The 15353-nt window shown below is 32.2% G+C and overlaps 1 protein-coding gene, 1 long non-coding RNA gene and 2 pseudogenes across 2 annotated transcripts; 1 reads left to right on the top strand and 3 right to left on the bottom strand.

The window, feature by feature from the left end:
• LOC123209098 overlaps positions 1-15353 on the bottom strand; it is an 83050-nt pseudogene that overhangs the window by 66267 nt on the left and 1430 nt on the right.
• LOC123209102 lies at positions 269-6094 on the top strand. Its single transcript, XR_006500935.1, has 2 exons — positions 269-716; positions 5853-6094. It is a non-coding gene; the product is annotated as an uncharacterized LOC123209102 (long non-coding RNA).
• Positions 6664-9909, bottom strand: LOC123209087 (receptor-like protein 6). The gene is made up of 2 exons (XM_044626842.1): positions 7016-9909; positions 6664-6888 (listed from the first exon to the last, which is right to left on the bottom strand). The coding sequence occupies exon 1, from the start codon at positions 9828-9830 to the stop codon at positions 7017-7019; it is 2814 nt and encodes a 937-aa protein (XP_044482777.1). The 5' UTR covers positions 9831-9909; the 3' UTR covers positions 6664-6888; position 7016.
• LOC123208521 lies at positions 11167-13719 on the bottom strand (annotated as a pseudogene).

Genomic DNA, 15353 nt, shown 5'->3' with positions numbered 1-15353 from the left:
TTACCTTGTAATATCATAATTTGTACTCATGGTATTTGTTACCTTGTAAGATCATAATTTTCCGGAATGTACCATTCATGTGAGATTGGTGTGGAATCTATAAACCTCAGTCTCAAAGTTTTCCAGAAGAGAGCAGTGTGGAGTTTGATGAATAAATCCCAACAATTGCCATTGTTTCTCTTGATTACAATTCTGCCTTACTATTCTCACTTATTCATCATCAACTCTTTCCTGAATCAATGGAGGCCCTTCACAATTGTAGTTTCTGGGACCAACATGAATGTGCAACGAAGAGAATAATAATGATAGCAGAAGTAACAGAAAAATTGCAGAACTGATCTAGTAAATGAGTAAAATACTGATGCTCCTGAAGATGATCTTCATTATAATCGTCGGCAGTGATGATGATAACTAAAGAGAGAAATTGTGACATTGTATCCAGGGAGATTTCTTGGTGTTAAAAGTGCTTAAGGCAGATAAAAGTAAAACGAAGCGTTTTGTATATATTTCAAAACGCAACGTTTCATTAAACCACTGTTGAAAGTCGAAGAAGGAGGCCATCAGTTCACTACTGGAGATATTTTCATCTCTCTTTATAGCTTTCAGCTTCTCTCACTAAAAAAGGGATCTAGGGTTGTGATTCATCGCTCCAATCCGGCGTGATTTCAACAGCGGCGATGTTACAATGGAGGTTGTTATCAACGAAGGCATCTACGGTGAGTTTTGATTAGGATGTCATTTTCAATTATAGATCAAATGGTCTGGATTTCTTGTGACAGCCTGGAATTAGTTTTTTCTTTTTTTATTTTTGCGTGAATAAAAGATGTTCTCCTGCATGATTATTTTAAGTTTTTGAAGCTATTGAATGAAGTCTTGAGGGTTTTTTTTTTCATTTCCTCTGGTGTAGTATCATGTATTGTTCCTGTTTGATGCTGATGATTTGAGTTAGGATTTTTGTCTCAATGATTGAAGTAGTTTTTATGTGATTTTTGTTAAGTTGGTGTAATTGATATATTCTAGAGAGTGTTGTAAGTAGCTAGGTGTTATCAGTAGGTTCAGATTCTGGATATCTCTTCTTACTTGGTAACGCAACAATAGCAGATGATTAATGTTGAGCTTGGGCTGACATTGTAACTTATATCTTAAAATATTATCTACAAAACTCATTATAAAATTATATATTTTATTACATATTGTAAAACTTGTATTTGCAAATATTTATAATTCAAAACCTGTTTTAAATAGTGTTAAATTTTTTTTTTCTTTTTAAAAAAAGGCCTAATGACTACTTCCCACATTGGGTACGTTGAGATGACCAATTTTTTCTTTCTAGTTTTGAAGAAACCAATTTTTCACCCTTATATTATATTTGTTAAAAACATCTGTTAAATATTTTATAACAATATTGAAAAGATAAAAAAAATGCTGTAGCTAAATAACACAATGCTTCTATAAGTTTGTTAAATAAGTTTTATATCCTAATTTAATATAATACTATTATATAATATAATATTATATTAAACCGATCATTTGATATAATATAATACTATTACTGTATTTTTTAAACCACCTAATGGAAAATATAAAATATTTTTTTTTAATATTCTCCCAGTTGAACCTTGCGGCCTAAATAATTTTATGGTTCAATTATAAAGCATAATGCACAAATAAAATATACTAAAGGAATTGCATTAAACTGGTCAAGACATAATCATTTTTGTGTAAAAAAATTACCAAGATCATGGTGGTTATATGTCATTAATTCAACATAGCCTTTCCCATATATCACATTACTCAAACGTGATCCTACCTGATCAGATTATGGCAAAAGAGCTACAACCTCACTAAAAATCCAAACATATATTTAAACAATACCACCTGTTCAAAAAAATTATTCAGCGTGGAGATGTGTTGATAGGTAGAGTGGACACTGATAACAACTTGTTGAACTCATTGACGAAGCTTTTATCGCAATAGAAGGATGGGTACACTAAAGTCAATACTCACGTATGTATAATAAGTTGTAATCATAATTTTTAATAAATAAAAATGACATGGGTCAAGTTTAGACAACTGTTCAAGGCAGTGTATATAGGGTGCTAATGTCACATGTATGTGGGCCCAGGAGTTCATAACACTATCACAATGATCAAATTCAACAATTTGGTAAGGATGCCCTTGGGATAGCGAGTTCAAAGTTGGGAAGAATGGATAAGTTCATCTATGGGCTTGATTGAATTGTTGCCTAGGATGTCATGATGGGAGTTTAGCCACCCCAAAGTTATAGCAAAGCCTTAAATAGAGCTTTGAGACCTGAGATGTTTATTAGAAGGATGTATAAGGGATCCACACTAAAGCCCTAGTCAACTAGTAGTAGTACACAAAAGGGGTCAACAACATGAGATATCAAATAAGGGCATGAGACCATTCCAATCAAGATGTAACAAGAAAGGTTAGAAAGGGGAATAAGAAGCAGACATAGATTGAGACCTCTACTTGCTAGAGGTATGGCAAGCCACAAAGAGGAGAATGTTTAAACCACTTATGATCTGCTATGATAATAGTATAGTTGTGTTTTTTATTAAGAACAACAAAACAACTAGTAGATCAAAGCACATAGTTGATGTTCGAAATTCCCCTAACCAAAGGACTAAGACACATAACCTTTAGAGTCTGTGTTAAAAACAATAGGGTTTTAAGGGTCTTTTAATATATTGGGTTAGTGGAAGTTTGATACATATTTTTCTACCTAAGGACACTTATTTAAGTTAATGAATGTTTGATCATGAGCTTTGTTCTTTTATGTTTATTTAATGTATGTGAGCACATATGATTTGTTATTATATGACACCGTGTCTTAAGAATATTGATTGTCTTGAGAATGACAATCGTATGTATATCTTTCATGTTTTGACATCATGAGATTGTTAGTTGAAATACACAAGCTTCATTAGAAGATTAGAGATTTTCTTGTTTTTCTAAAAACATAAAGTTAAAAAGAAATCTAACTCAATCAATACTGAATAGGAATAACATATATTTATGATTATTTGTTGGGAGTTACTTTTGTCACAATTAATTACTAATCTATATCAATGTGGTTGCTAGTAATGATAATCATGGATTGATTTTATGTCAATAAATTGATGAAATAATTGTTTTGGTTCGTTATTAGAGGTCATATTAAATTATTAATTGTATTGTTGTTGAGATGTTGTCTCTAGACTATTTTGTTTTTAAAGAAATGGTCACATCACAACTTTTCTTATAAGCTACTCGAGAGTCATTTTATAAAATCTTTTTTTAACATAAAATAAAATAATTAGATTTCCCCAAAAGTGAGAATGTTGAAAATTTTCTTATTTTGCACTAACATTAATTGATTTAACAAAAGCAAGTAGTATTATAGTCCAATGAGGTGTTACTACGTTTAATGTGATCATTAAAGAACCAGTTGGGTTTTACTAAGTACTCGATGGGTGGAACCAGTAAACAAGATGATAATAGTAGTAAAAATTCCTATTAGAACTTAGTTCCCTTTTTACCCAATGGTGAAACAAGGTTTTTTCAAAGGGGAATTTTTGTATAGGGGTGTTTCGAGTCGAAAACTCAAGCTTGAATCTACGTTTGGCTTGAACGAGCCAAACTCGAGTTGGAGCTTTAAGTTGGTTAAGTTTGGCTCATTTGCCCATTTGATGACATTGTTACTTTCTAGCAATATTGTTCATCTTTTCAGTGATATTATTCACTTCATTTGTTGTAATAGTCACCTTATCAACAATCATTTAATGACATTGTGTACTAGTTTAAATGAGCTCAGGCTAAAGGTTGAGCTATGGATTCAAACCAAGCTCAAGTGAGCCCTTATTCAAGCTCGACTCAGTTTGGTTTGAATCCGCCCTTATCTCTGCAACTGTACCATTAGGTACTCTAATTTTTGTTTTGTAGAATAGCAAACTATTGATTGAGATCGACACCGTAGTATGCAAATCATGCAGGCAAAACAACTAGGCAAATTGCAAATTGTAGTAATCATTATTTAGGGATAAGCTTTGATGAGATATTACACAAAGAAATAGACTGAAGGACGAAATGGCTAATGCAACCTACAACCTCAAGGTTGCAGGATAAGCATGAACTTTATGCTAAACTATTTCATTTTATTTTTTTTAATTTAGTGGTAGGCATAAGCCTACCTTACAAGGGGTTGGTTTCGCCTTTAACATTACCATTTGAAAGTTGTCATATAGTGAAGAATTATTAAAAGGGAAGATCAATCTAGGGATTCAATTTTTCACCTACAATTTCAAGTTCATGCTTAAAAATTCAAAACTTTCAAATGATGGTTGAAATATGTTTTCACATAATTTTTGAATTGAATATTAGTTTAAGTGTTCTAAGAATTATGTGTAATATACCGTTTTTGCATAAAGAGAAAAAGGAAACATATACACTATTTCATAATGAAAATGTGAGGAGATACTGGGATCAAATAAATATAGTTGCAAAGCAATATCAAGAGATCATATATAAGATGAATTATTATCTTTGATCCAAAATAAAAGAAGATTTTATGATTTGATGGATTTTTAAGAATGGAAACAAGGGATATAATTGGATTGATTTGGAGATAATGAGATATTAATTGATTATAATTAAAGGAGTCTTTATCCCTTTGAATATATTCTCATAAGCTGTAAAATTGTTTTTCCAAGAGTTTAGACCTCATAAGAAAAATAATAATATTAGTTTTTATCTTTACACTTTGGTAATTGAAGAAAGGGGAGGTGTAGAGTTATTTTGATCAATAAAAGGGCTAGAGATTTGAGACAATATGAGGATATCGGTATCTCATTAGGTGATTAAAGGTGTAATTAGAAATTGTTGAGGTAACTAAAAGTTTACATAATAAATAATGATTTTTGTTTTATATGAAAAATGTTTATATAATTATTTATGTTATAAAATTATTTTGATCAAGATTGATAAATTATATTATGATTTTATTTTATGACTCTATGTTAGAAGTACATAATCTTTTTATCTAAAATATTTTTGTAAAGTGTTTTGATATTTTCTGTAGAAGAAAACTTATGTTATATTATATGACTATAAATCAATAAGTATTTAAATGAATTTCTTGAATAAAGATTTTCAAATATTTTTTAAAGATAAAGATTTGTTAGAAAACAAGTTTTATAAGATTGTTTTTGCCGAATGTCTATAGTAAGTTAAAGAATTAACGGATTTATAAATCGATAAATATGAGTGGATTATAAAACATCTAAGGACATATGTTGAATGATGAAAGATCTGTGAACCAATTATGGATATGAATACAATGAAGGATTTGCAGGCCAATTATAAATATGAATATAATGAAGAATCTATAGACCTGTTATAAATATGAATACGATAAAAAGTCTGCGGACCAATACGAATATAAATATGAATTATGTAAAGTTTGCAGACTTATGATGAATATGAATAAAAATATGAGTAAGTCACTGGAGATATAGGTGACACTAGATGGTAAAAGTTAAGTACAAATTTTATGCTTTCTATTTATGAATTATTTTGAGATTATCTTATGACAAATGATGAATTTTGTTTACCCTTACGATTGATGAATATAAAGTATTTATATTTGTTTTTTCCTTACGATAATGAATATGAACTTGTTTACACTGTTTTTCTTATAATTTATTTTTTTTCTTTATGACTAATTATTTTTAAAATAAGAAGTTTTTATGATACAATGTTTATTTATTAAAAAGTTATGTATTATGTTTGTTTTTATTTACTGAGTTGACGACTCACTCCTCATCTCCTTCATCTCATTTATTTTGCAGAATAAATTTTCTAGATTAGTTAAGATGAGTGAAATAAAATGAAGTCAAGACGAGTTAAAAAATTGAAGAGTTTTGATGTCTAGATTTTATTGTTTATGAATATTGTAATTGTGGAGTATTATTTATAGGATAGTTGATTATATTTGATTACTTTTGGGTCTATTTTGGGAGGAATAAGAATATGTTATGATGTAGAATTATTTTTATTTAGAATAAAGTCATGGAATAAATTAACTTTGCAATTTTGAGTGAGTTTAGAATTTGGGGTGTTTCATTATGCATAATTAATGGTCATAATTTTTTTTCTAAGTAATTAATTAAAAAGTTTTATAAACGTGAAAGAAACTCGAACCCAACAATCATCTTTAATTTGTAATGCAAGATTTATTATGAATTTTAATAACAGCAATCACCTTTGATCTATTCCTGATGTACAGTTTTTAACGTCTTTCTTTTGTTTGTTTTTCAAGGACACAATATTGCCAGTATTATTCTATTAAAAACTAGCAAAAATGTCATTCAAGTAATTCGAATCAAACGATTTAAAAGTATCTTCTTTGTATTTAATAAAGTTGAAATCGTTTAATGATTAATTCTTAATTGTTTTCAGACAGGAAATGGCTCTTTTAAAGAAAGCATTATAAACCTTAAAAAGGTGTTCTGCAAATAAGATGCATGAGTAAGAAAATGGCTTAATGATTAATGATTAAATGTTTTTGGAATGCGTGAGTGAGAAAGTGTTTTAACATGTGACTGCTCTAGTTTTTAAACAAAGCATTGCAAACTTTAATCACGTCATAGACAGAGTACATCTCTTCACATCTCAAGCTTCATATAACAATAAAATCCTGAAACATCATAACCACGTATTGAAATTGGTACAATAAAAATTTGAAATCTGTTCAAGTTGTTTGAAGCACAACATTGTTATTATTAGATGCTATATATATTAAACTACAAACAATGAATCCTGAAATTTGGCAATCCTTTATGACATTGATCTTCACACCTTACCTGATCACCCAGAAGCAAGTACCTGCATTGCTAAAATGGGAATAATATTAGCATATAATCAAATAATATTAATATTAAAACTGAAAATCTAAGTCAATCAATAATGGAGATCCTAAATGTCTAGACAAAGAAAAGTAGACCAAACTGACCTTATGAAGAGACCAACTTTTGCTTAGTCTTCTTATTACGCCTTCTACTCATCTCAAATCGTTTAGTAGCTCTATTAATAATCCTTAGAAGCCATTCCGGTCTTCTTGTTGAGAACACTTGATATCTTATAAATAAGCCGAGGGGTAGTCCGCATCCATATCCCATCATAACAACCTTCCATTCACACCATTTTGAATTATTGAGCTTTTCACCATCGAATATTGATGATTTTGGTTGTGCTGCCTCATCAACATTACATTTGTTGGACAACATAAATCCATACAATCCTGGGTTTCCAATGTATGAGTCATTTTGGAAGGTGTCGAATTGGTTCCCTCGAGGGATAGGTCCTACAAGTTGATTTTTTGATAAGTTCAACTTTGCAAGAAATGTCAGACTTACCAATTGTCGTGGAATCTCTCCAACAAGCTTGTTTGAAGATAGATCTAAGGCTTCAAGTGCAGTCAAGTTTCCCAATGACGAAGGAATATGACCAATTAGACCATTTTGAGAAAGATTGAGGAGTCGAAGTGAATGAAGTTTTCCAATTGAGCTTGGAATTTCTCCATGAAAGTGATTGTTTGAAAAATCAATGGTAGTAAAAGTAGTAATAATTTTCTCTAGTCGGATCTCAAAACCTTTAACTACCATCGCCACACAATCTTGATAATATGAATCACCCATATAATTCAATTTCTTTTTTTCTTCATCAAGATTCATCATAGATTTTAGATTCTCAAAAGACCTTGCTGACAAATAGCCATCAAAATTGTTGTGTGAGAGATCTAAGATTCTCAGCATTGGGAGACTACCATTAAATTCAAAAGAACCATAGAAGTTGTTGAAACGAAGAACAAAAACCTGCAACTCGGGAAGATCTCCTAACCAATAGGGGAAGCTATCCTTTATGTTGTTTTTTCCAAGATTTAAAACTTGAAGCCTTGCACAATTGACCAAACTTCTAGGGACTCGCCCTTCAAGTCCATTACCGTCGAAGTTAAGAGTCCTCAAATAACTGCCTGGTGCAAATGCTTTAGGAAGGTTGCCATGCAGTTTATTGTATCGTACATCCAAGACTTGAAGACTACTGGAGTTTACCATGCATTCAGGAATTGTACCATTCAAGTTATTATGTGAAAGATCTACAATTTGTAATCTACTCATATTGCACAAGTGAGGGATCTCTCCCGTCAAATTGTTGTTTGACAATGAAAGAATCATTAACTCAGATAGTGCAATTGGAAATGGTGCTTGAAGGAAGTTGGAATGAAGGTCTAGAAATCGAAGTTTTTTCCATGGAAGGTGTTCTATGGTTGTAAGAAAATTGTAGGAAAGATTTAAGTGGTACAAACTTTCCTTTCCAATGTTCCACATCCACTTAGGAATTCGGCCATGGATTCTATTTTTAGAAAGGTCTAGCTGACTCAATTGGTCTGATTTTCTTAAAATATCGGGGAATTCACTCAAGTTACAAGCAGATAATCTCAACATGGTGAGTTGCGAAAAGGAAGAGTTGCTTTTGAATGGGGTGCTCGAAGATAGATTGACATGAGAAAGGGCAAGATTTTTAAGTTTTTTAAGCTTTGAAAACAAGTGAAGATCAGTGGCACCAGAATTGTCCAAAGAAAGAGAGAGACCAGTTAAATTAACAAGTTCAAACATTGAACTTGGAATTGATCCGTGCAATCGATTACTATGTAAATAGAGACTTTCCAATGATTTACTGTGAAATTCATTTATAGTGCCTGTTAATTGGTTAAAAGACAAGTATACTTGTCGTAACGAAGTTTGAGTGAATAACCAAGATGGCAGAGACCCATTGAAAAAGTTATGATGTAAATAAATATAAACTAAATTTGGAAGGTTTCCAAGTGACATAGGTACTAACCCATCAAGACTGCAATTTGAGGCGCCAAAATTTGTCAAGTATTTGAGATTTTCAAGAGGATTAAACTCTCCTGAAAAAGCTGTGGAAGACACATCCAACACCTTAAGGGGGCTACTCCAGTTAACCTTTGGGAAAACAACTATCAAATCATGATTATATGATAAATCGAGGGTTTTTAAACTTGGTAGGTGGAAGATGCTATTTGGAAAGTTTCCTTGCAAATCACAAGAAAAGAGACTCAAAAAAGATAAAGAAGAAGATAAATTCATGAAGGAACTTGGTACTACGGTAGACATGTTGACACCATCAAGATGAAGTTCTGCTAATTCGGTCAAATTTTGAACTAACCCTTTTAATGTATTTGTTTCAATTGAAGGTTTATCAAAGTGATTTTGAGAAACATCAAGCACAGTCAATTTAGACAAGTGGGCGATTTGAGAAGGAATTTGACCAGAAAAGTTTGAGTACGAGAGATTAAGATACGTCAAACTAGACAAACGATTAAAATCAAAAGAAATATGGGAAAGATTGAAATCATTAAAAGCTAAGTTTAGCCTTTGCAAATGATTAAGAAGGAAAAGACTACCGTTTGAAGGAAAACTTCCATGAAGCCAAGCACAACTAAGGTCGAGATCAATCACATGACCTGTTAAAGAATCACATGTGACACCATCCCATAAGCAGCAATCCTTATCCTCTTTCCAAGACATCATTTTTGCATAAGAGGGTTGAAAGTAATCACAACGATTGTAAGAAGTATTGATGAAGGAAAAGTGTAGTTTAAATTGGAGCAATGCATAACTCTGCTCATAAGAGCAGAGTGTTGCAGAACTTTGAGAACACAAAAATAACAATTGAATGCATAGAATTTGACAAGCCCACATTAGACAACCCATTTTTCTTGAATAATGAAACCACAAGAACATACAAGGCTTTAAATAGAAAAAAGTGAAGAGTCAATATTGTCATCGTTATGTTGCTATGATGTCATGAATTCTTTTCTGTTATTTAAATAACTTTCTTAGTTTCAGATATTTTTGTTGACTGGCAATTATTCAAAGTCCAAGTGTTACTTTCCAAGTGGAGCATGCCAATGTGGAATATATAGAGAGTCTTGGTCTATTAACTACAAAACAAAAATATCTTCATTATTGATTTGATGATGTTACCATCATGCATGCCGTCAGAAATGGGCAAGAAGACTTCTCCAATTGCTTTCTGTATACATTTTTTCTCTTACATTCTTGTGCAAATGCAAATAGAGTTACATGTTAAAGGGAAAATACCAATTACACCCTTATTATTTAGGAAAATGGTTTTGTGAAATGTTTTACTGTATTTTCCTGTTCGCATAATTTCTACCAAAGAAACATTCATTCAAAGAAGCCTATCACTACAACAAATTTCAAAAACACCTCCAAACTTTTTTGAATTTCTAAAATATCCTTGAAAATTTCCAAAGTTGGAAAAGACATTGTTGAAGAAGGATTATAGAGTAGTTTTTAAATCCATTTCAAGTTGAATATTATCATATTATTTTAGTATTTAACAAGAGAATGCATGATATGTTTTTAAGCTAACAGTGCCATCTGTTATCTACTAATTTAATGAATTCAGTTCAAATATAGATATTGTAAATTAGGGGTTTCAACAACTCATTCGTAAACATATATGTTGGTACAAGCATTTTCTGTGGTTAGATTGTGAAGTAAAATCTCACCGAAAGGAAAACTTTGAAACAATTGTATGCCTAAATATCTCCTTTGTTTTAAAGATGAGTTATATAGGATATATTTTTGCACAAGATGTGGCTGCAAAATCAAGTTGTGAAATAGTTTGGGATTTATACTTTGTTTTATATGCCTAAATATCTCCTTTCGTCTAATTTCTTTATCAGTTTTCAAATTAAATGTTTCTTTTTACATCCATATGCCATCATTTACTTTTGCTTACAGAGTGATCTTTGGAAGATTAAAATTACATAGAAAGTGAGTGATTGTATCGCTTTAACGAATAAAAAATAAGAGAGGTCAACTGAAGAGACTCAATAAAGATTTAATCCACGTGTATTTTCTTAAATGACATTTTTATTATTATTTTGGATTGAAAGTTAAAACTTTTGTATACATAATCATATTTATTTATTTAAGTAATTTCTCAATCCTATTATACACTTGTTATAGATTGGTTTTGAGGTATTATATGTCTTTTTCAAGTCTTGTTATATGTTGTGTTTAATGGTAATCTTATGTTCGCAGATAATATATAAACACGATGTTATTTGTTTGCTGTTATATATGTTCTATTGAGCAATGCTATAATGCCCACTTCGCTCTGTTGCAATACAAGATATAGCAGTTGAGCAGTTATCAATGCCCATGAATATCACCGAAACATAAAATGCACCAAATATATCGACCAAGCTTTGCTGGGTATCTCTACCAGATTAAAATGACAATGAAGAAATAGAACTTAGAACGAATAACAGCATTAGCTGACAAGCTTTTTGCATAGTTTTCTTGATTAGAGGAAGCATAAAATGTTCCTATGAGAGCTCACCTTTTGCCACCGAGGAGCAAGAAATTCATTTACAGAAAGGCCAATCTCTTCATATGTATGAGGGGAAAACCAAAACCCCCACTTCAACCATCTAGGCATAGAGGCTGCAACGAATAACACAACACAAGTTTATCCTTTTGGGTGATAATTTTAAAAACAAATTGGAGGAGGTCCAAATAGCCTTACGATGTGTGATCATGAAACCACCAAAAATAAGGACTACTAATACTGCAAAAGCACTGGCTGTGATGGAATCACCCAGAGTCTGGCATACTGATGCCAACAACCGAAACATGAATATAAAGGTAAGGTGCACAGAAAAAAGTAGAATGAGCTGATGGAAGAACCTAAATCATAGCAATCAATTAAATATCAGAACCTCTGCCACCAGAAAATGAGAAACTTTGTGCAGCAGTTATTTTTAAATGATCTGCAAAGTGAATTTAAGCACATTGTTGAGGAATTCGTATCTGAGTACATAATCTTTTACTTTTACTTTGCTACACAAGATTAACAAAGCTAATCCTAGGAATTTAGTATGTGGCCATTTTGGAGATTGCTTGATGTTAAGCTTTAGATATAAGGGCACTGATTGATGATCGATGGATGATATAACATAATGAATCGATAAATAAGATATAAAAAGGATACAATGCACTAGTAAACACACCCATTGTAATTGAAACTCACCTCTTGGCTCAGGACTGTACCCAATGACATAGTAAGTAAAGCAGGTCCACGTCACAGACTCAATAACTGAAAGAGGAATTTTCAAAATAGCGGCTGGAAGTGCATATGCCCGAGCAGGGTAAAACCACAACTCTGTAATACCATCGACAAGAAGTATCATGAGTCCATAGAACAGGGCACCCATGTAGTCAGTTGCATGAAGAACATCAATGTCCATCTGAGTCTGCAAAAAGAGTCATCGTGATGGTTGCAACGATAACAATCTGTAACAAGAAATTCCTTTACATGTTTCAGATTATCTATGCCTTTGCACATGTAATTACAAAAATATAACATAATTGAAAATTAATAATTATGATAATAACCTGGGTTGTTTTGAACACATAGATAAAAGAATTTCTCTTCAAGATAAGATATTCCCTTGACATGCCAGCTCTAAGGAGTTGCCACTTAGAAAGAGAACACACATTGAAGGAAAGAGCATCCTGGTGGCTTTTGGATCTATTATATGGAACCAAGAGATCCTCATCAAACTTCTTGCCAGGAGGAGATTCTTGAATTTTTGACAGAACATATCTACTGAAACATAATTGTAAGGAGCTTCAGTGTGGTACCAGTATTGCGCTTGATCTTTTCAAGATGTCACCTGCGGAAAAAATGAATAAAAAAAAGTTGAAGTACTAATATTTCAGCATGAAAAATAAATTATTATAAGCTCTAATTCACTACTGTCCTGAAGAAAGTCAGCTACACCTTTCCTTTGAGGACACCTGAATCCACAGTTCTTGAAAAATTTCTACAATTTGATCACGTGGTCCTTGATACACAACCTTTCCTTCTGCCATCAAAATGTTGTCATCAGAGAGTTCAAATGTTTCTGGAGCTGGCTGAAGAAGTGAAATCAATATGGTAGCATCCATGATATGCGCCAGCTGCTGCAGACAAGCAACAATCTGATATGCAGTTGAACTGTCTAAACCATTTGATATTTCACCCATAAATAAGGCTTCTGTGGGACCAACAACCATCTCTCCTGCATATTTTAATGAAAAATTAATCCTATAAGATTTATGATAGAATGCATCTAATCCTTAGAATAATCTATTCCATAAACATTACAACAAAGTGAGGAAGATGCATTTTTGAAAAAATTTCCTTTAAGAGTCTCCTTTTTTGACCTCCAGATATGCCTCTTCGCATCTCATCTCCCACCATTGTGTCAGCACAGATATCAAGTCCAAGGACCTGGGAACTCACCAAGACGGTAAACATTTTAACTTAAAGCATTTGAAATATACAAATCAACTGAAAAAATACATGGTTACAACTTCAACAAAGAGAAATACCTTTAACACATGATCTGTTTTAAGGGTTGTTTTTTGTCCTTTGGCAGAAATTGCCTGTTATAACAACCTTTGTCATGAACATTTCATACAAGTACCAACGACATACAGAACAAAACATCAGATTTAAACTAGAAAAATATGCTGAACATACCTTCATGCAAGTATCTATATCTGGATCTGGTACAATTCCTCCCTCCTCTCTTGTATTGACCTCCAACATCATATCTGCACAGGCAGGAAAAAAAAAATAGTACTGTAACTATCAACTACTTGTAGGAATTGATAAGGTAGCTATGACTAATACATCATTGAATTAAATTTAAGTAAGCCTACTTCCTCAGTTTCCAACATCAAGACATTGGGCAGAAAATCAAGTGTTTCCCTCACGGTCATTTCTGCTATATGCAGATCTTCTTGGCTTATATAAGTTGACATTTTCTGGGGGAACAAACTCGTCCAACTGGTAACCATTGTAAGAAACTTCTGTCACCTTTGAAGAAAACAGAACCAAAACTAAGTACATTGGGACATCAAACTTAGATAGCACACAACTTTCATCTTGTATCAAGCTAAAAGCCTAAAATTAATTGAACATATGGGTACAAATAGACTTGATCCTTTTTGAAAATGTAACAAGGTAATCTTAAAACTTGGGCTAGATTCTATCTGATATGAGGAAGGGTTACCTTTGGTTTTGTGCAGCAGTATACAACTGTGCAGTACAAGAGTGAGATATAATCAAATACTAAAATTAGGAAACCTATCAAAGATGTGCAGTTGTGATGCTTCAAGCTTTCCTTTCATGATTCTATCAAGTTTAAGCAAATTGGATATTTAGTTATAGATTCATGCATATGACTGACAGTCAAGATGGTAACATTCCAAATGAAATTCTGAAACCTTTAGATATTTGTCAAGAGTTCCAGAGAGAGCCTTTAAAAGGGTGGTCTTCCTGCAACCTGGGGGCCTGAGCAGAAGGGTCATCCGGCAATAATTCAAGCATATTTAAGTACACATTTGGTTTCATATCCATGGCAGCCTTTCAAACTTTCCTTTAAAAAAAATCTACCAGAAAAGAGGTTTTCCTCAACACCTTCTGAAGCCAAACAAAATTTAGTCTGTTCTCTGATAGAGCATCTCAAAGTGGATCCTTTCCTAGTTATCTATCAATTTAACTAGAAAAGTCATGTGCAACAACAAATTGTTAAATTTTCATGTAAGGACTGGCTGACTAGAATCCTCCATATAATTGATTTCACAAGTTGCTAAGGAACTTAAATGTAAGAGATTTTAGTTAAACCATGCTAAGTGCCCAGCTCACATCACATAAATAGGGCAATAGAAATACTGCATGACAGTGTGATTCACACATACTAGCTCTGATAAAAGGAAAATCCGTATGAAACTTTTTGAAGGTTATCTATGCTTAAATATATGAATTATTCATTAGAAAATAAGTTAGATTCTTATAAACAAGTTCTATAACAAAAGGTCTTCAGAGGTCAAGAAGCACAAGTTAGAACTAGAAAGGTCAATTTATCCTTTAAAAGTAAGTAACATCAATTTACAACAATCCATCAGAAGTCCACAATGACAATTCAGCTATATAATGGCTAATCAGTATGGTTGACCCAGAGGGGATTATGTCAATTCATTAATGGAGTTAATTTTACAAACAATAAGCTTTTTATATTACCTTCTAGGCTTAACGATGCCACTTATATCATTAACGATGGTTATCCTAGCTTGATTAGACTTTGAACCTATAAGCTTCGGGACATCCTGCAAAACAAGGTTCAGTTTTAACAAAATCATTCAAAATTGCAAGTACGCTGCATCTTAAAGAACTGTCAA

Source organism: Mangifera indica, chromosome 2 (assembly GCF_011075055.1).
Source record: "Mangifera indica cultivar Alphonso chromosome 2, CATAS_Mindica_2.1, whole genome shotgun sequence".
Classification (NCBI taxonomy): domain Eukaryota; kingdom Viridiplantae; phylum Streptophyta; class Magnoliopsida; order Sapindales; family Anacardiaceae; genus Mangifera; species Mangifera indica.
This window is presented reverse-complemented; position numbering and strand designations above follow the sequence as displayed.